Source organism: Gasterosteus aculeatus, chromosome 3 (genome assembly GCF_964276395.1).
Source record: "Gasterosteus aculeatus chromosome 3, fGasAcu3.hap1.1, whole genome shotgun sequence".
Classification (NCBI taxonomy): domain Eukaryota; kingdom Metazoa; phylum Chordata; class Actinopteri; order Perciformes; family Gasterosteidae; genus Gasterosteus; species Gasterosteus aculeatus.
This window is the reverse complement of record NC_135690.1, coordinates 9,834,401-9,859,008: the sequence shown is the minus strand read 5'-3', so window position 1 is coordinate 9,859,008 and position 24,608 is coordinate 9,834,401. Positions and strand designations below refer to the sequence as shown.

The 24,608-nt window shown below is 44.7% G+C and overlaps 2 protein-coding genes across 3 annotated transcripts; both read left to right on the top strand.

Annotated features, from left to right (window-relative positions):
* The first annotated feature begins 257 nt into the window (after positions 1 to 257).
* On the top strand, positions 258 to 11,149 carry scinlb (scinderin like b). 2 transcript variants are annotated; one of them, XM_078099088.1, is made up of 17 exons: positions 258 to 435; positions 2,489 to 2,676; positions 3,454 to 3,608; positions 4,946 to 5,107; positions 5,198 to 5,347; positions 5,798 to 5,887; positions 6,228 to 6,360; positions 6,550 to 6,638; positions 6,761 to 6,976; positions 7,062 to 7,192; positions 7,318 to 7,408; positions 8,209 to 8,379; positions 8,465 to 8,639; positions 9,253 to 9,368; positions 9,528 to 9,605; positions 9,731 to 9,791; positions 10,362 to 11,149. In XM_078099088.1, exons 2-17 carry the CDS (start codon positions 2,496 to 2,498, stop codon positions 10,526 to 10,528), a joined length of 2,166 nt encoding a protein of 721 aa, XP_077955214.1. In that variant the 5' UTR covers positions 258 to 435; positions 2,489 to 2,495; the 3' UTR covers positions 10,529 to 11,149. The 2 variants fall into 2 exon arrangements, with proteins under 2 accessions (XP_077955214.1, XP_040025752.2); XM_040169818.2 differs by having other exon boundaries at positions 261 to 435; positions 5,798 to 5,896.
* A 719-nt stretch (positions 11,150 to 11,868) lies between these two features.
* wls (Wnt ligand secretion mediator) lies at positions 11,869 to 24,508 on the top strand. Its single transcript, XM_040169828.2, has 12 exons — positions 11,869 to 12,300; positions 15,108 to 15,380; positions 18,481 to 18,605; positions 18,917 to 19,078; positions 19,180 to 19,316; positions 20,668 to 20,836; positions 20,940 to 21,037; positions 21,207 to 21,270; positions 21,928 to 22,071; positions 22,173 to 22,256; positions 22,539 to 22,707; positions 23,566 to 24,508. Exons 1-12 carry the CDS (start codon positions 12,129 to 12,131, stop codon positions 23,673 to 23,675), a joined length of 1,707 nt encoding a protein of 568 aa, XP_040025762.1. The 5' UTR covers positions 11,869 to 12,128; the 3' UTR covers positions 23,676 to 24,508.
* The last annotated feature ends 100 nt before the right edge of the window (positions 24,509 to 24,608 follow it).

Below are 24,608 nucleotides of genomic sequence, written 5' to 3'. Positions count from 1 at the left end.
CCTTTGAGCCGGAGATAATTCAACTGCTGTTATATTAAGAAATATGACTTCATGGACTTTGTTCCACCTTATCAGAACCCCTTTACAATCCGCACAGTAAATACAGCAATGCGCGCCAGAGTTGACAAAAAACCCTGAAAGGTTTAAGTTTAAAAAGTGGAAAAAGTGCTTCCGAACTGTTTGACAACTGTGTTGTAGAGCATCGGGGAAGTTCTCTCTGTGCGCGCACACGCATCCAGGTCGTCCAATCGGTGCTCGTCACACAGACGCGTGAACAGACCGAGGCCTCCCTCCTCCTCCTCCTCCTCCTCCTCCTCCTCCTCCTCTGCTAAACATTCACACATAAAGACGCTCCGCTCGCAGCCGACTCCCACATCTACTGCCTCCTCCAGCGGTTCTTCTCCTCCTTCTCCTCTGCGATCCGTCTTGAAAGCCGTGAGTTCGCGTCTGAATGCACATTTTTCTTGCGACTTTACGGACTTTGGTTTGCGCGACAGGCGATTTAAAATCGCGCAGAATTCACGTTTCATACAACGTCGAGGCGCCACGGTCAGTGTTGTTCAATGGTTTTGACGATGACACGGTTGTGATCGTGTGTGAGTGAGTTGAGTTTGACGATTGTAACGTTTGAGAGAGATTTTCCAGATGTGGAAAGTTTCCGTTCATTCTGCCCGTCTGAGTCACAGCGGACCGCGAAAGCTGCGCCAAATCAGAGCGGCCGCCAGAAGGTTTCCGTTTAAAATGATGGCATTGTGGCATCGCTTATGATGGGGCAAATTCTCCTTTATTTCCTGCTCGTGAAACGCAGCGCACAAACATGCGAAATACGTGCAGGAAGCAGCGGCCTGGAAATGATGTAAAATACGCAACAACAAAAAAGACGGAAAAAAAGACGCAGTTTCGCAAATAGCAAATGTTCAAATCGACATCGCTCCTTTTCTCCTTTAATGGATTACCTAATTAAAGAAAACAATCCAACAAACCTCAACTCCAGTCTGACCAGTCAGCAGACGGGATAAGTAATTTAGAGAGGCTCTCCCCAGCAGGCACTTATCACCGCAGACCTGCGGTGTCGTGCATGCAGTCACACCAGCGTCATTAACCGGTGCATCAGTGAGAATCCGCGGCTCTAACGCGATCTGAAGGAGCAGCGTTCACTGATCAGCCTCAGCAGGATGTCAACTGGGTGTTTTCTCTCTGCACTCAAGCCTGAGCCGCTCATTCAACGCACGCACAGCTGAACAAACTGCTGAGGATGAGGATGATGATGATGATGATGGGTTTATCTATGGTTGGTTTGATCTTTTAATACCTGTCTGTAAATAACACACGAGCACTGTGAGCAGGTGTTGAGTGTGGTTATAGTGCAGTAGGTGGGTCACAGGTAAAATTTGAATGTAGGGAAGTGGACGTCAGACTCACCGCAGTAATAATCCTGCTGCCAACTCCATTTATAATCTGACTCTTGTGTAATCGGGGACGTAAATCTGCATAATCTATCACCCTTGTAATAATCTGAAATGCATATACGTTAAATCAAACTTCCTTTGACTCCTAACGGTTTAGTGATACTAACGGCACCACAGTTAGCTCACAAATTACTTTATTGAAGCAATCTGGAGCCAATCGTGTTTATCCCATTTGTTTTTACTCCACTATAAACACACAAGATATCGGAGTAAAGAAATTAGGCATGTTGTGCAGTGTTGTACAGTTGTCAGCTGTGAGATGTATTAGTTTGGATTAGATTTATTGTCATTGCACAGAGTACAGGTACTGAGGCAACAAAATTGTGCATAATATATATATAAATAAATGTACAGTGTGAAAAATACATTGAACAGTATATACATTAAGCAGCAGGGTTTTAAATATGAATGACAAGGTAGTGCAAGTTGGCATAAATATGGCATAATTGTGCAAATATTGTGCAAAAAATGGTGCAAACAAATTGTGCGGAATTGAAGTGCAGAATGTTGAGTGTCTGGAAGGTCGCATATGTCTGTATGATTGACAGATTGACGATGGTTCAAATTTTAGTCATCTCTATTACAGGTTTTGCGAGTTGCCTGAAAGGTGTTACTGAAGCAAGTAGGAGGAGAAGTAGAGAAGCAATTCAATCCTCCAAATTATGTTCAAACAAAACAAAAGCATGTAGTCAGATTCAGATGTATTTATGTGAGAAGTCATTAGCGACTTCATTTTGTATGTGAATAATGAATGTGAAAGGAGCGCACGTTACTAAAAACAGTCTAAAAAGTGGTTTGTTTGGTTTAGTCTATACCTTTGAAACCGAAACAAGGCCTCCTGTCAAAATAAATCATGGGTTTACAACCATTGTTGTCTCTCTTCTTGTTAGGTTGTCTCTACGTTTTGCAAGGCAAAATATTCAAATCACTAATTGTCTTTCTCCATGTCCCTCTGGGCTCTTTGATTTCCATATTTACTCTTCTTCCTCCTCATCTCATGTCCAACCTTCTTTTCTCAGAGCCATCATGGTTTCCCATAAGGAGTTTGTGGATGCAGGGAAGAAGCCGGGGCTGCAGGTGTGGCGTATCGAGAACTTGGACCTGAAGCCTGTTCCGAAGGCTCTGCACGGCAGCTTCTTCACGGGCGACGCCTACCTGCTGCTCTTCACCACCTCAGCGCCTTCCTACAACATACACATGTGGCTGGGTAAGACATAGACTGTGCAACATGTTAACAATCCTATCTTTAACTTCATGATATGCATCTATTCCTGTTCATTCTACTTAATCACAATAATAATCAGCTATACCTTTTGTCTAGCAGCCATTTTACTGCAATGTGTTCTCAAAATATTATAGCTCGGTACCATAAAGTACACCATTATAATCACTTCCTTATTGAACTGTCCCCAAAGCTGGTGCATGAGACAAACTGAGCAACTGAAACCTTTTCTATGTACCGCAGTTGTGGCTATAGATTAGATTAGTCATCTGATCTAAGAACTGAAATGTTGTGTGAGCTGCGTGAGTCAGTGAAAGTCACACCAGCTCGTGAATTTCTACTTTCCTTCCTTTCCTTTCCTTTCCTTTCCTTTCTACTGTTTCCTGCCAATTCTCCCTAATTGCCAGCACACAGACAGCCTTGCCAGTTCTACGCCGCCATTGCAGTTCTGTGTAAGACCTTGAAGTAGAAATAACATGAGGACATAATGAATCCCTCCGCCTGGGATCCATGTTAGTCACGCAGAATCATGGGGCCGTTGTGTTGCGTGCCGTCTGACAGTAATAGCCGGATACGCTGTGGATCTGCTGCAGATGTGGTTGATTCAAAGCCCTCGTCGCTGTAGAAACTTAAGGGCTGCAGTTTGCTCTGCCAATGTAAAATTACTGAACGCTCTTAGGACCAGCTCCACTCTCGAGCACCCACGTGATGCAATTAGAGTGGGAAAAAATCAATTTCGTTACAAATGTCTCCTTCCTGCAGGGGACGAGTGCTCACAGGATGAAAGCGGAGCCGTCGCTATCTTTTCCACGCAGCTGGATGACTTCCTGGGTGGTGGGCCGGTGCAGTACAGGGAGTTGCAGAACGCTGAATCCAACACCTTTCTGGGATACTTCAAGTCGGGAATCAAGTACCAGGTGAGCTGGTGGTTTTTGTAATTTGAACGAAAATACTCTCGAGCGGTAGCTTTGTGTCACAGAAAACATTTTACCTACTAAACATCTGCATGTTACAATTGTCATTGTTTGACAATAGCCACTAATAAAGACTTTTAAGATTTTTTAGATAATGAACTGCTAGTTTGAACTGGGAAATTGGAGCGACAATCTGTCTCGGGACTATAAATATGTTTACTGGGCTTAATGATTGTCGCCATTTAATAAACCTTGGCAAACAGTGAAGGTGATGAGTCTGAAGTTCAAACAGAACGCAACATTTCTCTTTCGCTATTGTCAGGGCGTGCCTGCCCTGCCTGACTAACAAAAGCAACCACCCTGTTAAAAGGAGGACATTTTGAAAAAGTGGGCCACTTTTTAACCAGCCATCTGTTTCACATCGAGATGAAAACCACCCGAACCTCCTTCTGGCTGTAGTTGGATATAATTAGCCCAAAGTCTTGTTTACTGCTTTTGCAGTTTGAGTTTTTTTTAAGTGTGAGGGTGGAAACTTTGCTCTGCATATGTGGAGGAACACAGTGTTCTGCAGAAATAGAGCGATGGACTGAACTAAACGCTGTTCACTCCACATCAGGATAAACAGAACCTGCATTGTTACCAGGCACACTTTTACTGCATTTCTCTTGAGAAACACAAACAGCACTAATGTGTTTTTCGAAGAATCCACTCCTCAGGACACAGAACACTCTGCCTTTGTGGGTGAAGGCTGGGCACTCCACAGAAATGTTAGCCTTGTATTTATTTTTCCCATAAAGTGGCAGTGGTTGATCTGAAGTAGCAAAACTGTCCCATTGCTTTTCTCGTGTAGTTTCTGTTGCTCATCTGCAGTGATCACTTGCATGCCTCCTGCACCTGTTTAGTTTAATGGCCTAAGCAAGGATGACACATGACACTTTCGACGAGACAAACACCGCTGTGCAGAACAGACACGATCCTCTTCTCCACAAATGGGCATCATGCCAGTTTCATTTTTGCCATTTGATAAGGCCTATCACCGTTTGTGGCTGTGATTTATTGTAAATGCTAGTCTCATTTTTTGGCGGCACACTTTACAGCCTTTTGTGTTGTGAGGTTTTTTCTGTGTTTTGCTCAACATCATTTCACCCTCACTGTTCTCCTCTGTCCCCATATCCTGCATCAGACCTCGCAATAGAACCTTTGTAACTGTTTGCCGGTTGCAACCTTGAAAATGTGCACGTGGTACAAAATTGGTTCTTAAACTTTGTACTTTCATGTACACTTTTCAAATGTAAAAAGTAGAGCCTTTACTCAACCTGAGTTATTGTTTGTTTTTACAGAAAGGGGGCGTGGCCTCAGGTTTTCAGCATGTGGTGACAAACGACATGAACGTGAAGCGCCTGCTGCATATTAAGGGTCGGAGGGCCATCAGAGCGACGGAGGTGGAGATGTCCTGGGGCAGCTTCAACAAGGGGGACTGCTTCATCGTTGACCTGGGCAAGGTGAGACGGGGTTCGTTCGTTTGACTTTGGACGCGCGTAATCATCACTAACAACTTTAATGTCGGTTTCCTGTCTTTCCCTCTCCTGCAGGACATCTATCAGTGGTGTGGCAGTGAGTGTAACCGATTCGAGAGGCTGAAGGCCTCCGGGGTCGGCATCGACATCAGAGACAACGAGAGAAACGGCAGAGCCAAGCTGCACATGGTGGAGGAAGGGGAGGAGCCGGCAGCAATCATAGAGGTGACACAGTCTAATCTCTCCTGGTATATATCTCAGCCACACGTTGAAGATTTCACTTCAAAGCTGATTACTTGTGAGACGAAGGTGTAAGCATTAATGATGCATTTTACTGCCGGCCAGTGAGTAGTCATCGTGGGAACGAGTGGGAACAATGCTGTCCTTTGTAACGCGCTGCTCCTGTGCCAACTCTGTGCCACGGCAACTTTGTAAACACTTCCTTTATAACACGAGAGGGAGTAAATTCCTGACCGGCCTAATGAAAGTGAGACAGGAAGGAGGAGGAGGGGGGACTTTGAAGAACACTTTTTAATTTGAGAGGAGCTGTTAACATTAGTCAACGAAACAAATTGTCAATGTTGTTGGGTCTTTATTGGTGTATAGATCACAAATGTCAATTGTCAAGTGATAATTATGAGAACACGAAAAATAATGAATTTCTCTGAATTGGAGGCTCTGGGGCCAAAATCCACCATTGCACCCAGTACTCCAGATGACGAGAAGGTGGACACGTCCAACAGAAAGAAGGGGGCCCTTTACATGGTGAGTGATGTAAGTCACAACCCTTTATTCAACCTTTTTTGTGTAAATATTGGCATGTGGAATACTATACTGTCTATGTTGTGTCATTTCTGGTTTTGAAATAAGATTCCATAACCCACACTAAATCGGGATCTTTAACAAGTGTCGGAAAAAACAACTGTAAATCTTAAATTTGAGGATTACATGAAACAAATATCCAGGTAGGCCGACGCTTCCACATCTGACAATTACAAATTAGACTACTTTTCCAAAAAGCTGTTTTGAAGCTGTTGAGGAAACACATCCTCACCTACACTTTAAGAGCAGAGCTGGTAGCTGACACTTTTCCTCTGCGCTGCAGATCTCGGACAACTCTGGCTCGATGAAGGTGTCGGCCGTGAGTCCTTCCAGTCCTTTCAAACAGGCCATGTTGTCTCCTGAAGAGTGCTTCATCCTGGACAACGGAGTGGACAACAACATCTTCGTCTGGAAAGGTGCCTACAGGTTTACAAACTCAATAGCACAGCTGCAAATGAGCATTAGCTCCCCTCGCTCTCTTCTCTAGAATTTCTAAACTTGGGACTTGAGAAGAATAAAATTCATTAGGTAGCTCAATACAAAGATAAGCTCTTGCAGTAATGATGTCTTTCTCATTCTGTGATGTCTAATCTAACTCCAACCAGGTCCCAAGGCCAACTCTGCAGAGCGTAAAGCAGCCATGTCCGTGGGCCAGCAGTTCATCAAAGACAAGGGGTACTCCAATAAGACACAGGTAAGGCTGAGATTTGCACCCACACGCAAACAAACACATGTCTGGCAGAAGAGCAGAATCTTGTTTTCCACATTATTAATGGAAAGTGACTGGTTGGAGCTCTTTTTCTCTTTTTCTTACAGATCCAAGTACTTCCCGCAGGAGGTGAGACGACTTTGTTCAAGCAGTTCTTCAGCGACTGGAGGGACAAAGACGAGACCACGGGCCCCAGTAAGGCCTACACCATTGGACGCATCGCAAAAGTGGATCAGGTGCCTTTCGATGCCTCCAGCCTGCACTCCAACAAGGCCATGGCAGCCCAGCACGGCATGGTGGATGATGGAAAGGGAAAGATCCAGGTATGAATGCGGCAACAAATGAAAGACTCAGATAAAACGATAGGCTGAGGTTGGGGGAGAAAAATGATTGTGGTTTGGCTTCCAGATTTGGCGTGTTGAGGGTGAACGGGTTCCCGTGGATCCGTCCCTCTACGGTCACTTCTACGGCGGAGACTGTTACCTCATCCTCTACAGCTACAGGCTTAGTGGTCGCGAGCAACACATCATTTACACCTGGTGGGTAAAAACAAAGCGAGAACTACCTGCTGCTGTTGAGCATGTACACACACTTTCCCACCACACCCAATCCGAGACCTTCCTTGATTCTAGGAAAAATGTGTATGTGTGCGTTCCTCTTAAAGGCAGGGCCTAAAGTGCACACAGGACGAACTGGCAGCTTCGGCATTCCTCACGGTGAAGCTCGATGACTCAATGGGAGGATCCCCAGTCCAGGTGAGAGCTTGACGCACCGCTCACCTTGACATCACGTGTGAAAACGAGTTCAGATTCTGTACAGTCCTGCCCATGTTAATTAGGAGATTGAGTCTGAATAAGAGGAGTGGAAGGTGAGAAGGAGGCTACACCCAATTGCATTTCATGTCTACGTTCATGTCTATATTTGTTTGCTTATTACATTATTTTTGGCCAAACTCAACGTAGTTGTTTTTTTGTCTGGCTACCTCACAAAAACAGCACTGTAAAGAAGACATTAAGGTCTATTTAGGGTTCAGATTCTTAAATATATTAAATGATGAGAGAATTAACTACAGCAGATCAAGACCAAAAAACTTTGGTCCACAAATGACCAGCAGAGGGCAGTGTCTCTTTAATGTTCAGATTTTGATATCCCACTACTGCACTCCTATACTTAACCTCATAATGACTTCAGGATAAATGACATCTTCATCGCCATCAGAAGTTCTGCCACATCACCAACTAAAATGTGACCAACTGAAACTTTTACTGCATTAGCATATGCACATGACAATTACAATCTTCAGATCATTCGGACATAAATGGAATGAAAGAAGAAACAAAAACACATTTAAAAAAGTATTAAATTGAATGTTTTCAACAATTCATTTAGTACATATATTAACACATTCTGTTAAACACACTGTTGCTGAATATGCTGACAAAAACATCCTCACTTGATGTCTATTTCGTTATTCCATTTTCTATCGCGTATAGGCTAAACCAGTCATGAAAGCCACCGTTTTTCATGATGACAGTGTTGATCGTTCTCCTCATAGGTGAGGGTGACCCAGGGTCAGGAGCCTCCACACTTGATGAGTCTGTTCCAGGGCAAACCCATGATCATCCACAGCGGCGGCACCTCACGCAAAGGCGGACAGTCAACTACCGGCAGCACTCGCCTCTTCCACATCCGTCAGAGCTCCTCCCGCGCTACCCGGGCTGTGGAGGTGAGCCGTCGGGCCGGCACGTGGGCTTGTGTTTTTCCACCCTACACTTTAAACTTTTAACCCCCGTCCACGTGTATTCCCTCAGGTCAGTGTCTGTGCTTCCAATCTGAACACCAACGACGTGTTTGTGCTGAAGTCCCCGAGCGCCTTGTATGTGTGGCGGGGAGTCGGTGCCAGTGACGAGGAGTTGGCGGCTTCCAAGCATGTGGTGGCTTTCCTGGGTGGAAATGCACAATCTGTGTCCGAGGGCAGCGAGCCAGGTGGGTGTCCTCCAAAGTCCAACATAAACTAGCTTCTTTACTTTTGGCCCACGATATTACAGAAGCCAACAATGCTATTTGTACCCAGGCGGAACAGCCAATATGGCTCTTTTGGACTTCTTGATGAATCTATCTATATATCTATATATCTATATCTATATCTATATCTATATATATATATATATATATATATAAACCGCCCATGAAAATAAACTGGAAAAATTTGTAAGGATACGCTTTGCTTTATTTATCTGCCCTCGGATGATTACAGAGGAAGGATGCATCATCATCAAAAACACAAAATACTTTAATGTAGTCTAATAAGTCTAATGTAGTGAAGTTTCAAAGACAGAAAATGTATATGAAAAGCAGTTATACTTAAGTATTTGGACCCATCTTGACCCCACATGCTTTTTGTTGCCATGGAGATGTCGCTTTTGTAACAGGTTGTTGACCCAGTGAATGATTGATCTTACTGCTGCATTCCTGGTCCGTTCTTTTGTACTCATGAGCAGATGATGCATCTAGTAGTTGACCATTGTCCAAATAGCAGCAGCAGCATCATTCTTTGTTAAAGTTCGTTGTACAAATGTTGTATTTTCGTCCCTCTCAGCGGATTTCTGGGCTGCTCTTGGCGGCAAGAAGGGTTATCAGACCTCCAAGAGTCTGCAGAACACGGTCAAGGCCCCGCGTCTGTTTGGCTGCTCCAACAAAACTGGAAGACTTACTGTGAGTGAAATAATAAGAGTACAATTTGTTGTTGTGTTACAGATGTGAAACACTTCATTTGATTTAATGATCAAAACAGTTACTTTAATTTAATAATATAAAATAGTTAATACAATCCACACAAAATCTGACTGAATTTTCATCTGATCGGTCTGTCAGGTCGAAGAAGTACCAGGAGACTTCAACCAGTCAGATCTGGCCATTGATGACGTCATGCTCCTGGACACCTGGGAGCAGGTGAGATGAGCTCTTCATGTGTAAAATGTCCTTTGGGAATTTAGAGACTACACAAAGGCATAAATACTCTTAGAGCTCTGCAAAGCTGGAAGCTGGTTGAACGTGATGATTCTTTTCCCCCGTAGATCTTCCTGTGGGTTGGCAACGACGCTAATGCAGAGGAAAGGACGGGAGCGCCCAAAATAGGTTTGTTGCTTTTCCCCTCAAGAAAGAAACATGTCTCGTTTCAGCCACTATGGAATCATAGCTGTTGTATTATATCTTTTCAAAATCTGTTGAGAAAACCCATGCCATTTTTAGATGATCCTTTCAGGGTAGGTGTCATAATGAAGGGTGCTGCCCCGTGTCGCAGTTCAAATATGTTATATGTTTACTAATCCCAGATACTTTCAGGGCAGTCAGTCTTACCGTGTTCATCATTTCCAGCCGTCCAGCAACAGACAATTTCTAAGATTGTATTCATGAGGAGAATTTTTTTTTTAAGTATAATATTGAGCTTTTAGGGTTTTTTGTACATACATCTACTGACCAATGTTTTCATTTAAACAATGTGAAAACTGTCTATGCCTAGATGTCTATGTTAGAGACGCTGCTCATAAAAATCTTTTTTCAGCCTCTTTTTGATAATGTTCTATATTCAAAGTCTGTGGATTGTAAAGTTGTGCTTGTGAGACTAACATTACGACTGTTTTCTCACCTCCCGTCGTTGAATCTTTGCCCACATCTGAATCCCTTTGTCTCCTTCTTGCCGTGCAGCAAAGGAATACGTGGACACGGACCCGTCTGGTCGCAAGGGACTGCCCATCACCACCATCAAACAGGGAGCAGAGCCTCCAACCTTCACTGGCTGGTTCCAGGCCTGGGATCCCAAGATGTGGGAGATGGATCCATTGGACCGAATCCGTGCCCGTTTCCAAGCATAAAACCAAATGCCTTTTCTACCAGTCTGACTCCTCGGCTGTCCTGCATCTGCTAATGCAATTCACTGTACCTCCCGTCCCAAGTGCCAAAACCAACGTTACTACTGTTAGTTTGAGCGGCTGCCTCTGTGCCCTGGTCACGGTGCAGCACATGCCTTCATTATAATAAATGCATCACATCGGTAGTCAAATTACTTTTGGTCACAACAATATCTTTTACTCGATAGCGGTTCATTGAACATCCAACAGCATATCTATCTAAGCCCCTTTTATAAGATTTTAAAATAGGAAAGGAAGCCATTGGAGCCTCTCTGCTCTCTTTCACTCCAGAAGACATGCGTCATGCTTTCCTTTCTTGCCTGTCTTAACAGCCTTGTTTTTTTACCATGAGCTAGTACGTCAGAAACAGTTCACTCCATTACTACGCTAGCTGCGTTTACATATGTTGCGTTTTATCGCTGTTACTGGAATGATGCACCGTACTAGAAATTTTTCTCCATCATGTTCTGTGCTTGTGAGTGTTAAACGGCGTAGAGCGACATGTTCGCCCGTCCGTCGCCTCTGTTGCTTGACCCTGAAATGCTCACATGGATGGCTTTAAATAAAACTCCCTAAAATGTCCAACCTGTGTTTCCTATTTGACCATTTTCTGAGAAGTGGAATCAGATCCTAAACCATTAGCATTTGTAATCTAAATGAAAACACTGTCAGAAGGGTTGTAAGTCAGCTTTCACCAAGTCTCGATGGATCTCGTTGCAGTTATAAGCTCCTGTCTGAAAGCTCACATTGCAGCTGTATATCATATCATATTTTATTTGTTACATGTTTAATGTCGCACATCAGCAAGACAAGTTACTGAAATATGTAATTTAGCTGCTAATAAGCTGACTTCTGAATCTCCGCTGTCATTCAGGATGGACAGATTCATAAGAAGAAACCGCAGCGAGCAATAACACCTGTACATTTAAATAATCCCTCCACGATTCTGTGATCTGAGACATGAAGCATTTTATGTTATACAAACAGTTTAAGGCCCCTTAAACCAACTCATCTTATGAGGGAATGAAAAAAGGGAATGAAAAACTATTTCTAGGGTTCTTTTTGACAGCTACACATGTATGTTTTACAAAAAAATCACCCCAAAATAATTTACCTGTTGGATGTCTCGTTCCTTGTGGGAACACAATAGAAAATAGAGAGACTAGTATTAAAAACACAGATGTTTTTCTTTTCTTTTTTAGCTTACTTTGAGTCTCTGAAAAGACAATGTGTTGACGGTTCCCGACGCCACTAAACACAAGAAGGGAACACCTTAAAACAGCCCTTTAAATAGCCCCCCCGGTGGACACACGGCGGGGGGCGCTAAAATGGGCATCCGATGACACGGTAACCTGCATTACCAGCCTCCACAGCAATGCGCCGGCGCTCCACACATCCCTCCCCGGTCGGGCGCATGCTGGTTGGGGATAAAGCCGAGTGCCATTCGGTCATGTGATTCCTGCTTCTTTTTTTTCTCCTTTTTTTCTTTCCTCCTTCGGAGTTGAAAGGCAGGAGGAGCAGACGCGGCGGAGGGGGCCCACTTTACCTTTACTACTGGACGTGGATGCAACGTTTTCGTCCAACTTTCTTTTTCCCCTCCAACACAATATTTGTTTTTTTTTTCTTCACGATGGCGGGAGCTATTATTGAAAACATGAGCACCAAAAAGTTGGTGATAGTGGGGGTTATTCTGCTTTTGTTCCAGGCGGCTGCCTTCATGGTCGGCGGTTTGATTGGTAAGTTCTACACCTCCCGTTCATCGCCGAAACCTTCGCCTTTGTGCGGCGGGCGACGAACGTCACCCGTGCGTAAACGGGCACGAGTTGGGAAAGTTGGGGCCGTTCGCTCGCGCGCGTCCGCACGCAGGAGAAATGTGAGCCGCCGTGTTCTTCTTACACCGAGTCGCGCTCGCACAACGCGCCGCTTCACTAACGTCGCACCTCCAGGTAAAAAAAAAGGAAAATCACTGCTTTGTGTCCAGGTGCTGCCCGCGCACCTCCGGCCGCCGGCTTCGTGTCTTTGGGCCAAAATGCCGCGTTCGTGGATACTTAAAAAAACACAGGAATTTACTAAAATACATCTAACCTTTTTTTCTTTTTTTCACTTCTATAATACAACCCCCCCCCACCCCCCTTTCTCTCTTCTTACCTCCCCCTCCCCCTCTTCCTCCTCACCCCCACCTCTCATGTATAATGACTGTCTGCTGTGTGTGTGTCTCTCTTTCTTCTCCCCCCCGGCAGCATCTCCACCTTTCTTTCACTCCTTCCTGTTTGAAGTCTCTCCGTCTCCCCAAATCCCCGTCGCTCTGCAGGCGGAACGTTCGCGTTTCCTTCCTCTTCCCCCTGCTCGCATTTGCATTGAGACAGACACACACGCACACACACACCGTGTGCAAACAGCTGTCAAAGTTGTGTTTCGCCCGAAGGACTGTATTGGAGTTGCTGTCAAGTTTCTTCAAATCCACCCACCCACCCACACACACACACACACACACACACACACACACACACATTTCATAGAAAACTAGTCCATGTGAAAGATGTTTTTTTTTCCTTTTTTCTGTCCCTTCCTTTTCAGCTGCATGTGGAAAACATCCCCAAACACCAGTCCGTCTGTCCTGCGTCCCTGGGAGCTGCTGATAAATTAGCCTGTTTGGTTCCCTCCTGGCAGAGATGGTTTTAATGAAGCCAGATTCCTTTGTGTTTGCTCGGTGGCTGGGCCGGCAGGGGTAATTGAGTTGAAAGGCTCTTTTTTTTTTTTTTTTTTTTCTTTCTCCCTCCTTGTTTCCCGACAATCCCGGGAACACGGCATGGGGTCAGCGGGCCTTCTTTGTGGACGCAGTGTGACGAGGACCAGAGGAGCCGGTGTGATGCTGGACTTGCAGGGTGTCTAGATAATTAAACTGCAAGGGGGGCGCGGATGGATAACCGGGCTTAATTCCGTTTGCTTTGTCTCCTTTGTCCCTAATGTGTCCTCTTTTTATTTTATCTTTACGCATCTGTTAACACACTGAAGGTCCTTTGACGATGGGTTTTTTACGAGTGTGTGCAGCGTATGTTCGTCAAAGGGTGTGTTAACCGTTGGTGGTGTCCCCCCCCCTCAGTTCTCACTTTCAAACAGATATAATTTGATGTCTTGATCCATGCTTTCTTTTTTACAGTTATGGATCGAAGGCAAAACCAGGAAGTAATGAAATGCACAACACTAAAGTATTCCTCCTCCAAAGTTAGTTTTTGCTAGCAGTACCTAATTTCAACTTTTTAGTCTTTGCATGTGAACTTCTGAAAAGGCCTTCATGTTCCGCCCCATGAGTCAGAATACTTCCCACAAGCGCCCTCGGCCATAATAACCGCTCACGGAGTCTTTCATAGATGTGCTTCTAGCGGCTTGGTGTACCGGGGCCGCAGTTTTTCTCCTCTTATTTCTCGGTAATTTGCTCAAACAAATTGGAAGCATCTGCACGCATATCTTCAAATTATTTCTACTGCCATTGGGTTGAACACGTGGACTTTCATTCAATTTGTAACAGTGTTGAATCGCACGTCCTGGTACTTGGGGACAAGTCTTTTTGTAACGAGTCTTTATGTGACTCCTTAGTGCATGTTTTGGTTTACAGCTCATGACCCTCGTCTCTGAGATTCAGCCCGGTTGGTTCCTGTATTGTTGTTGAGGTGACCAGCATCCGGGTGGCTGCTTGTTGTACGATGGGCCCTTTTTATTATGTAGCGCTTACCAGTTGTTAGTGAGCTCGCAGCACTTTCCATATCCTCTCACACCAATACGTTTTGCTTTTGTGCAGAGATTGAGGCTGTTGAAAAATGACAATCGCAATTTACAAAGCGACTGGTTCACATCTCGATCTGCTTGAATGTACTTTTTTAACAGCGGTGAAGGTTTTTGTCGTTCGTGGTGAAATACATTCCTAAAAGTGACTTGACCCCCTGTTTGTTGTACCTGGTATCTCAGCCCACAGTCCAACAGGCTCAATGGACACGCTAATTGATATTTAGAGTAGGAATTTACTGCACCGAGCATCTCAAAGCGGTCATATGTTGACCTCGTGCCTGCAGGTAACCGGTGTTTTTGTTCCTGCGTTATCACGACTCATCTTCTTGGTAAAATCCTCCGTAGAGACTGCAAACCCCAGGCGTGTCAAGCTCAGGAATCCCGATGCGTAAACAGTGTAATCGCTGTCCGAGAGCTTTCGGGAACGTTCCCTCTCCATCGCCTCACAGAGCCGGAGAACCTCGCTAGCAGGCGTTTTTCTAAACCGTGTGAAAAGTAATTGCCAAAGTGTTTCCACTACATTTGGTTCAAATCCAAACTATTCTTAATGGTCGCTAAGATATTAATATGGTTCATGCACAGTTTAATCTGGAGTGCACTGGTATTATTTATTGATTCTTACTCTAACGTATTGTGTGATTTATTAGTTTGAGGAGAAATTCGGGCCTGGCAGGAGCTTGAAACACTTTGCTGCCGTATATCAACATGACACCTCATCTAACATCTCTCCCACTCTGTATTTGTCCCCCCCTCCCAGCTCCGAGCACCACCACGCCGGTTCAGTACTTGGCCACCAAGTGTGTGGACACAACCAAACATCGACAGGAAGCCAAATTGTTCATGCCTTGGGGTCCCGACCAATGCGAAAAGATCCGCACCTTCGATGAAGCCATGGCCAAGAAGATTGAGGCCAACAACATTGTGTTTGCCGTCCACATTCCTCTGCCCAACAAGGAGATGAGCCCCTGGTTCCAGTTCATGCTGGTCATCCTGCAGTTTGACATCGCGTTCAAGATGTACAACCAGATAGGTGAGCGCCGAGGCTTTCTCACGGGATTCCAGAGAGGGCGAGTACAGCGCTGCTCGTGTTTCTCCCCCCCCAGGACGTGGATTTCAAAGACGTGGCGGAGGGTCCAAAATCTAAGCGGCTGTGTGTCCTGTTACATGTGACTTGGTCCGACTAGAATCTTGAGATAGACAAACGTTAATTGCAAGTTGCACGTTATTTTACTGCATTTTTTCCAGCGTCTTCGATTTTTCTTTCCTCTATGTTGTGTCAATATTTCTTTCGAGATTTCTCAATCTCAAGGCAAATATTTGCACGAGTGCTGTATGACCAGGCTGGCCCGCGAAATGTTCACAGCTATTGTCCCTTCCAATCACTCTGTAGATTTCAAGTGCAGAGGCCTTTTTAGAGCATTACACTCCCTGCAAGACGCCATGGTAGGATGTCGTCTCGTGTTTGAATGCTGGAATGCTTGAGAAACTCTCAAAAATGTGTGTTAATCAGTAGATTTGATGTCTGTTGCTCTGGGAGGAGCAGACCATGACGGGTGCCCTGCTGTTTGTTCTCTAAAGACCTTTTGGGGTTTTGTAGATTTGGCTTTTCAGAAACTTTTGGGGCGGTAATGAAGGAGGGGAGGAGGGGGAATTTAATCTGGATCGACTTCTTATTGTATCCCCATAAACCATGAAAAGTTTTATTATCCAACCCCAACACCCGCAATTTAATGATTTATACTGTTTGAAATCAAGACCAGTTCAGGGATTTTCCTAGTTCACTTTCATGCTTTATTTTTTTTAAATTTTTTATCCTGACTTTGTGTCACCGGTGAAATGAAAAACACAAATACGCAGTTTTAATCTGATGTCTGTAAATTGTTAATTGACTTCTTGTTTAATGCCAGATCGTGGAGGATGGCAATATCTAGTACCTGGATGAGGACCGCGTTTTAGATCCCGGTAGCGCGTCTGGATTTCCAAAAGTAGGGATTACAGAGGACGAGGAGAGAGTCCAAATAGCCTCGAGTAGAACTTTTGACTCTGAATCTTTTGGCTTCTAATGTATATGTGACTATGACACATGTTGACGTCAACTTGACCCTCGTTTTTAATTTTTTTTTTATAACAACCTCTGATGTCCCGAGTAATGATGCTTTATCATGCTCACGGACAAAAGCCTGGTTGTGAAAGTGTGTGCTGTATTTCTTCGTGCGGCCCGGCTTGTCCAAACCGCTCTGTTTCAGCGGTGGTCTAGTCATCCGCATCGTTTGCTCGCTCACATTCTTGGCCTGGAACTGCGTTGGGCGGTGCTGGGTTGTTTATTGCGTGGTGGAGGAGTCTGTGAATCAGCCTGACAACAGACAGGTCTTTTTGCCAGACGCCACAGATCTCTGAGCTACGTGACGTGGGAGAACAAGTGCGCGTGGAAGCAGCGGAGTGCTGTAGAAGCAGAAAGCCGCTACTGCTGCAGCAGTCGGATTCCCTTTTTTTTTTTTTTTTTAACCTGCAATTTTCAGACTGTTTTGAACCCATTCACCCTGGCTTTTCCTCCTGAGACGAGGTGTACGAGAAAGGAGAACTCTGTAGATTGCATTAACTATAGCTCAGCTACGCGGCTGTTTAATAGGGCATCATGTACTTGAGTCATGGAGCAGTTAAGCAGGGAAAGAGGGTCACAAATTTACATTTTTGCCCTTTATCGCTGCTATAGTATGCTGCATGATTTGATGTTAGAAAAATGTGTGGGTAGCCATCTTAAACATTTGCTTTAGATTCAGATTCATTGAGCCGAGTAGTTAATTATAATAACACCCCCCACCCGTCAAAAGAGCCAAGCCTTCGATAATTAATAAATTGGCGTCCGCAGGGCCCTCTCCGGGCCAAAGGTTTGAGGATTATGATCCGCAGCTGTATGACAACGAACACGAGGCCAACTCTTCCCTGACTACCTTTTTTTTTTTATCTGTGTAACAATGTGCGTACCAGTGAAGAAGTTCGCCCCCACTAACCACTCCGCTCCAGCACAGCACCAAGCACCCGTTGGCCGGGGTCCAGCAATAACACAGCTGTTGAGGAGGCTTAGTTTCCGTGGCAATGGCCACTGGACTGGAGTGGAATGCATGCATGAGGCGAGCTGACATTCGAGGGCGTCCGTCTCGACCAATGGCAGAGCGGAGGGCATTGCAGAGACGGTCGGCTGCCAGTTCTCATCTGGTTCCCTCTCCCCCTTCCTCCTCTTCCCTTTTTTTCCTTAAAGCCCAGGCCACCGAGTTTGTTTCTCTTCATTCCAGCTTGTTTCATAACGGCACAAGAGGCACTCTGGAGGGCTGGAGGAGAGAACACTTGGCTTTGTAATGCGATCTAAAGATGCCGTTTTAATAGCCTGGCTTTGCATGTTTTTGCTGGATTCACTGGGCTGTTGGAGGCCAGCTCAAGGTCTTGTTGAAGTTTGTATCTAGTAGGAAGTAACCTAGATTGTGGGCCACCGCGGAGAGCAGACTGAATCACTGAATATGTTTACATGCTGAGAAATAATCCTTTTGAATCTCGCCTATTCAGGCTCCTTCTAGGTGACAGGACCAGATGTTAACACTAAAATGCAGGGATTCAACCTTGTATAATAGACTAAATACCAAAATAAAAACGCGTTTTGAACTGCAGTCATGAAGCTTCTCAACAATTTAAATGAATTTAATGATCGACCTCCTCTTCTCCACGCTGCTCTGGTATTAGCATGAGCAACACTGGCATGGAAATGAAGAGGACCCTTTCAGGGTATAGTGGGGGGAAATCTCCATGTCAATGCAGCGTTGTCACTTTGCTGGTGTCACAGTTTAAAGGCCGTGGCTGTCTGTCATCAGGGCTTAATTTCATCCAGTCACTGGGATAATAACAGCTAGCCGAACTATAATAAGCACTGCACAGCTTTTTTTTTTTTTTTTTACCTTTGGCAAAAGGCGCGTTTGTACTATCAATTGAATATTTCATAAATTTATTTTTTTGTAATTATTTTGCTCTTTGACGTAAGGATGTTTATTGACAATCTTGCATACCAAAGTTTCTTTTAACGATATCATTTCTACTAAATATATACCGATCTTGTAGTGGACTGCTGTTTCTTTTTCCAGAGGACGGAGCGATGGCCACCATCGACGTGAGCCTGGCCTACAGAGACGACATGGTCAGCGAGTGGACCGAGATGGCTCACTCTTTTGAACAGAGGAAGCTCAGCTGCAACTTCACTGCTGCCAAGGTGAGGAGATGACGCTGCCTTAGCATTGGAATAACATCACTGGCATACCAGGAATGACCTATTCCGGACATGTAGTCCGTATTGAAACACTAGAATTAGCAGCTTTCATGGCAGTTCTTCTGTGCATTTAACACAGTTACGGGATTGAGTTAACGGCGCTTTTGGAACAGTTGCGGGACACTGAGGCCTGTTCTTCCAGCTGATGGTGGTCTGTGTCTTAACTGTCAGACACCTTGCTGAGACGGCTCTGTTATCTTTAACGGATGTCTGTGGTATAAAGCAGATGTGGTGTGTTGCTGTGTTCATCCCAGACCTTTGAGAATGAGGGACGTTACTACGAGTGTGACCCACTCCCTTTCATGGAGGTCGGCAGCGTGGCCCACAAGTACTATCTCCTCAACATCCGGCTGCCGGTCAATGAGCGGAAGAAGGTCAACGTGGGGATCGGAGAAATCAAAGACATTCGTCTCGTTGTAAGTTTGCCTTTTTGATTGGGACAATCCCCCAACAAATTGATTTACCCAAATACACAACACAAATAGTTTACTCCTATTTTTTTTTCTTCTTCTTCAAGAGCATCCACCAGAATGGAGGCTTCACCAAAGTTTGGTTTGCCATGAAGACATTCCTCACACCCAGCATCCTCATCATCATGATCTGGTACTGGAGACGGATCACCCTCATGAGGAGACCTCCTGTGCTGCTGGAGAAGTAAGACCACTCCCTCATTTTGTATTCTTTGTTCACCTTTTGTATTGTTGGCACAGTATTTATTATTGTTCAAGAATTTCACCTTTTTTTTGACATCGTAACGGCAGCTGAAACAAAGTGAGCAGTGTTGTGCAAGTTCGAGCTTCTTTAAATTTAGCTCGAACTTCATGTTAATAGTTTACAATTGAGTGTTGCACTAAACCGACACACTGCTGCACACACACACACACACCTTCAGGGTGCGCTCACACCAGCTGGCTGAGACACCACGCGCACACAGACGCACGCCGTCCTTCTGTATGTGCCGGTGACTTCTACTGGGCCCGTTCCCATTTTCAGCATTCGTACGATCCTGGGACATGTGAGACTTTTCTGGTTTCTGGCCTGGAAAGAATTCATGTTCACAAACATTGATTGGACTTTCCTAATCCGTTGGAATATCGTATGGGAATTTCGCTGGTGTTACGCTTATTTATTTTTATTTTTTCAACTTCCCCGATTTTTCATTGTGAGCTCATTCCACTCACACAGATGGAGGCGGGCACTCCCGTCTGTGTCGGTGGGGCTCAGGACACATTCCCTGCATACCAGCCCAATGTGGTTTCACTCTGTCGACCCTACAATAGGCTCACGCCCGTCTGCAGTGGGGATTGCTTAGAACCTGCGTTACTTTTCTTCTAGTACTCACAGCATTTGCAGAAAACATTTTGTTACCACATGTTTTGAGGTTCCCTTTATAGCTGATCCCCTCCCCCCCGGGCTGAAGCTCTGCGTTGGCCTCTTTAACTATCCGTTTCCGATCACCCTTTTATCTAGTGGCGGCATGCAGGGACCTGCTGCTTCAGTCTTTCTGTAGGCCGATTGTTCTCGATTCGTGCCGGCTTATTTAATTACCTCTGAATGTCTGTCTGGATTTCAAAGGTTCAGGGAGGTTGGCTGTGATAATGAGTGACTTTGGAAAGGTAGTAAATTATGTAGAATTGAACGGGTCAGTGGGGGCTCGCTGTGCTCGTGGCGGAACACGTTCATCTAATCAATAATGTCCTCGGACCAAATGAGCCTGCTTAAGGAGATGTAGCCTTGCTCCCAAAACATCGTGTCAGCGTAAAAGATGTACTAGTACAGATTCAGGTGCAAGTCAATTAAAATGACGACAAAAAAATAAACACTTTAAATAGTTACGTATGTTTTCTCTTTAAAACGTAGCCAATTCACAAAAAGTACTGAATCATTTAAAATGATAACTATTCAATAGATATATTTAAACCTGCTTTAAACCTTCCTGATGCTACAAATGAAGTCCGTCTATGTTGTTAAAGTTTAGTCGTGAGCCTGTTTTTTGCTCCCTCAGGGTAATCCTGGCTCTGGGTATCTCCATGACCTTCATCAACATACCAGTGGAGTGGTTCTCTGTTGGCTTCGACTGGACCTGGATGTTGCTCTTCGGGGACATCCGGCAGGGCATCTTCTACTCCATGCTGCTCTCTTTCTGGATCATCTTCTGTGGGGAGCACCTCATGGTACCGTACACTGCAGCCGTTCTCCACGGCGTGATCCCAAAGGATCGATGAATCGATATGAATAGATCCCGTCCATTAAGCGCGTCTTGTCTTTTCCTCTCAGGACCAGACGGAGAGGAACCGTTTCTCAATTTACTGGAAGCAGGTCGGACCCATTGTGTTCGGCTCCTTCTGCCTTTTTATCTTTGACATGTGCGAGAGGTGAGACCGCGTTTATTTTCTTCAGAGACTTACTATACCACAGCGATTAAATATCGCTGCCACAAACCGTACTTTAACGACCCGTGAATCTCTCATATCCGTTCTGTTTTTTGTGATGAAATGTTGCCATATGAAGGTGACAGTTAATGTTTCTTTTTTGTGCCTCCAGAGGAGTCCAGCTGACCAACCCCTTCTACAGCATCTGGGCGTCTGATGTAGGAACTGAGCTAGCTGTATCCTTTTTTTTTTACTGTGTTTGACAACCGCATAAAGAGAAAAGCAAACCGCTTGTCTGACAGATATGATGGTAATAAGAGTGAACGTGACCATGTCGTGTGTTTTAATCCACGTTCAGGTTCTTGCTGTTACTAGTAACTTCCCTGCCTCTTGTTCTTGCAGTGCATGTCTGATGCATTCCTCTAGTTTGCTGAGGACCGAACTGGAAAGTGTTCAGACTAATAAGGCAGGAAATAATTCAGTAATGCCATATGTGGAAGTATTGCCCGGGGCACCGGGACTCTGTGTTTATGTGCGTGTCCCCGTTTGTTTGTTTGCATTGCTTTCTGAGCGGAGCGATGCAAGATTCATCAACTCGCCCCGTCACAAACAGCTGCCGAACTCTCACTGCTCCCCCTTCTCTTACTTTTGCGTTGCACCCGAAGGAAAAAGCAATGCAGCGCACCTGACTCTCAGTGCTTTGATGAAGACAGTCATTAGTCTGTATGTAATACCGCGTTCTGGAGCTTGTAAGGCCAGACCTGCATTCCTGTACACAACGTCTACTGGATTCACAAGGAGTCTGTAATTGTGTAAACTAAGTAATTCCATCTTTCATATCTCCTGATGAGGAAGGCGTTATTTCTACATTTCCTTGACTGGCGTTTCCTCAGATGGCGTTCATAATCGTGGCAGGGATCTGTGCCTGTCTCTACTTCCTCTTCCTCTGCTTCATGGTTTTTCAAGTCTTCCGCAACATCAGCGGTAAAAGGACGTCCCTGCCCGCCATGTCCAAGGCCAGGCGGCTGCACTATGAGGTTGGTGCTTTCTTCTTGCGTAGCCAATGGATTATTACCAATTGATATGTATATTTGATTAACTATTTAGGTACTTACTTGTCCGCCTTATTTCCCTTCAGGGACTGATTTTCCGGTTCAAGTTCCTCATGCTGGTCACTCTGACCTGCGCCGCTATGACCGTCATCTTCTTCATCATCAGTCAGGTGAGTGCCACGATGAAATATTCCCGTTAACGCCATCAACGGGACTATTTGAGGGGGTCGATAGGGGATATATATTTTTAAATGTCAGTGACTGCAGAAACTATTTTGCTATCGTGCCAAAACATATGGTGTGTGTGTGTGTGTGTGTGTGTGTGTGTGTGTGTGTGTGTGTGTGTGTGTGTGTGTGTGTGTGTGTGTGTGTGTGTGTGTGTGTGTGTGTGTGTGTGTGTGTGTGTGTGTGTGTGTGTGTGTGTGTGTGTGTGTGTGTGTGTGTGTGTCCAGGTGAATGAGGGCCACTGGCACTGGGGAGAGCACACTGTGGAGGTGAACAGTGCCTTCTTCACCGGCATCTACGGCATGTGGAACCTGTACGTCTTCGCCATCATGTTCCTCTACGCACCGTCTCACAAGCGCTACGGCGACGATCAGTCAAGTGGTCAGTGCATCACGGGTAACTACATATTCGACTAACTTTCTAGATGTAGAGAGATCTCATGTCTTTTTACTAGATGTTCTATACTGCTTTAGGAAGTAGGTAGTCTATCGGTGTACTCCAACCATTGTAGAAGTTACCTTTTTAGCCAGAGTAATTAAATATACTTGATCATATAATGGATATAGTTTTTTTTCACAACACCTGTGTGTATGCATACTTGCTATATCCAATCCAGGATAACGTTGGTTCTTCTTCACTTTAAGTTGGGGGGGGTTGGTCTACTTTTTTAGGATTGCAAAACCCTAAAAATCCTGTTCTGTTAATCAATCAAAGTTACTATGGAAATGCCGTAAGTGTCCCAGGAGCTCACTTAATTCTGATGCAGTGTCTGTCCTCTGCTGTAGAGCTGCCTATTCATCCAAAGTTTGTTTTTAGAGGGAGGTCATTCAGAAGGACCCAGATTCCCTCGGGAAAGACGGGTCTTTTTGGCCCGAGCCAGTGATTCTAATGGACACCAGGCTTCCTTCCAGGCAGAGGGAGGGAACGGTGAGGACCGGGTGGGGGTAGGCTGCAAAGCGGGGATGTAATCAAAACCATCCATCCATCTTCTGACGTCATATACGCTGGGAGAGGAGGAGAAAAAGAAGGTCTGGGGTTCTGGAAGTGTTCCCCGAACTGCATCCAACAAGCCTTTCGCCAATTGACCTTCGGCGTTGATTTATTTGATCAGCTTTCGAGTATCACGGCCGTTTCAAACTGTAACGGAAGGGAATGTGCACAACAATAGCAGAACCAAAGACTACGTGACGAGTGTATGTTTCATGTGTTATGGGTGATTTTTGTGCTGACGATGCGTTGTGAACGTGCGTGCAGGAGATACTGGAGCAAACAGCGGAGAGGACATCCAGCTGACTACTACCATCACTCATGTCGATGGCCCCACTGAGATCTACAAGATGACTGGCAAAGAGGCCCAGGAGTAGAAGTCACCCCGGTGTTGGGACTCTCCTCTGCTACCTACTGCTCCAACAATCCCCTCCCTCGTGTGTGTGTGTGTGTGTGTGTGTGTGTGTGTGTGTGTGTTTTCTCTTTACATCTCTGGGCTACAAAATGGCACCAACAACCCGGTTTGTATGCAATTGACCCGTCCCACATTTTCTTTCTCTTCCTACAGAAAAACTCTCCGCTATGTAACGTGTAATGTGGCACCCTGATCGCAATTGTTTATTTCAAGACTGAACATTAACAACACTTCAATTCAGTCCGTTTCATTTCGCAGTGGAATACTTTTTTTTTTACATTTAATTCTTTGTGTAAACCGTCTGTTTGTGTAAATATTGCACACTGCTTTTGACACCAAAGTAAAGGAGATTAGTGTAGAGAGGTTAAACATAATAATTTGTTAAGACCTGGACATTTGAAAATGATGGACAGACCGATTTTGTGGATACGTTTTATCTACTCTATGACTTTTTGACTAATTGCCTGTTATATTGGGAGTCATGGCTTCGTGAATGTCACCAGTACATATTCTTCCATTTAAAGTAGATCATGTTTAGTGCTGCTGTCAATCTTTAAAGTGGTGGAGATCTTTTTTTTTTTTTTTTTTTTTATATCATGGAGGAAATGTTCGGACCACACAGCCACTTTTGGAAATGCATACTGTCGTTTATGTTACAATGTAGATATCTATTTTTTATAAAGTGCTCATTTTCCACTTCATGAAATATATGCATCAAGCGCTATCAATGTTTGACGTAGACTGTAGCCCATTATAAATGTTTTTTTGTAATTTAAATAAAAACCTTTTACTTAATACCCTTGTGTATTGTCAGTGTTTGTGCCAGATGATTTGTATACAAGTGCTTATTTTTATTTAACTGTACCTTATGGTAACTTTTTTTATATTTTTAAAA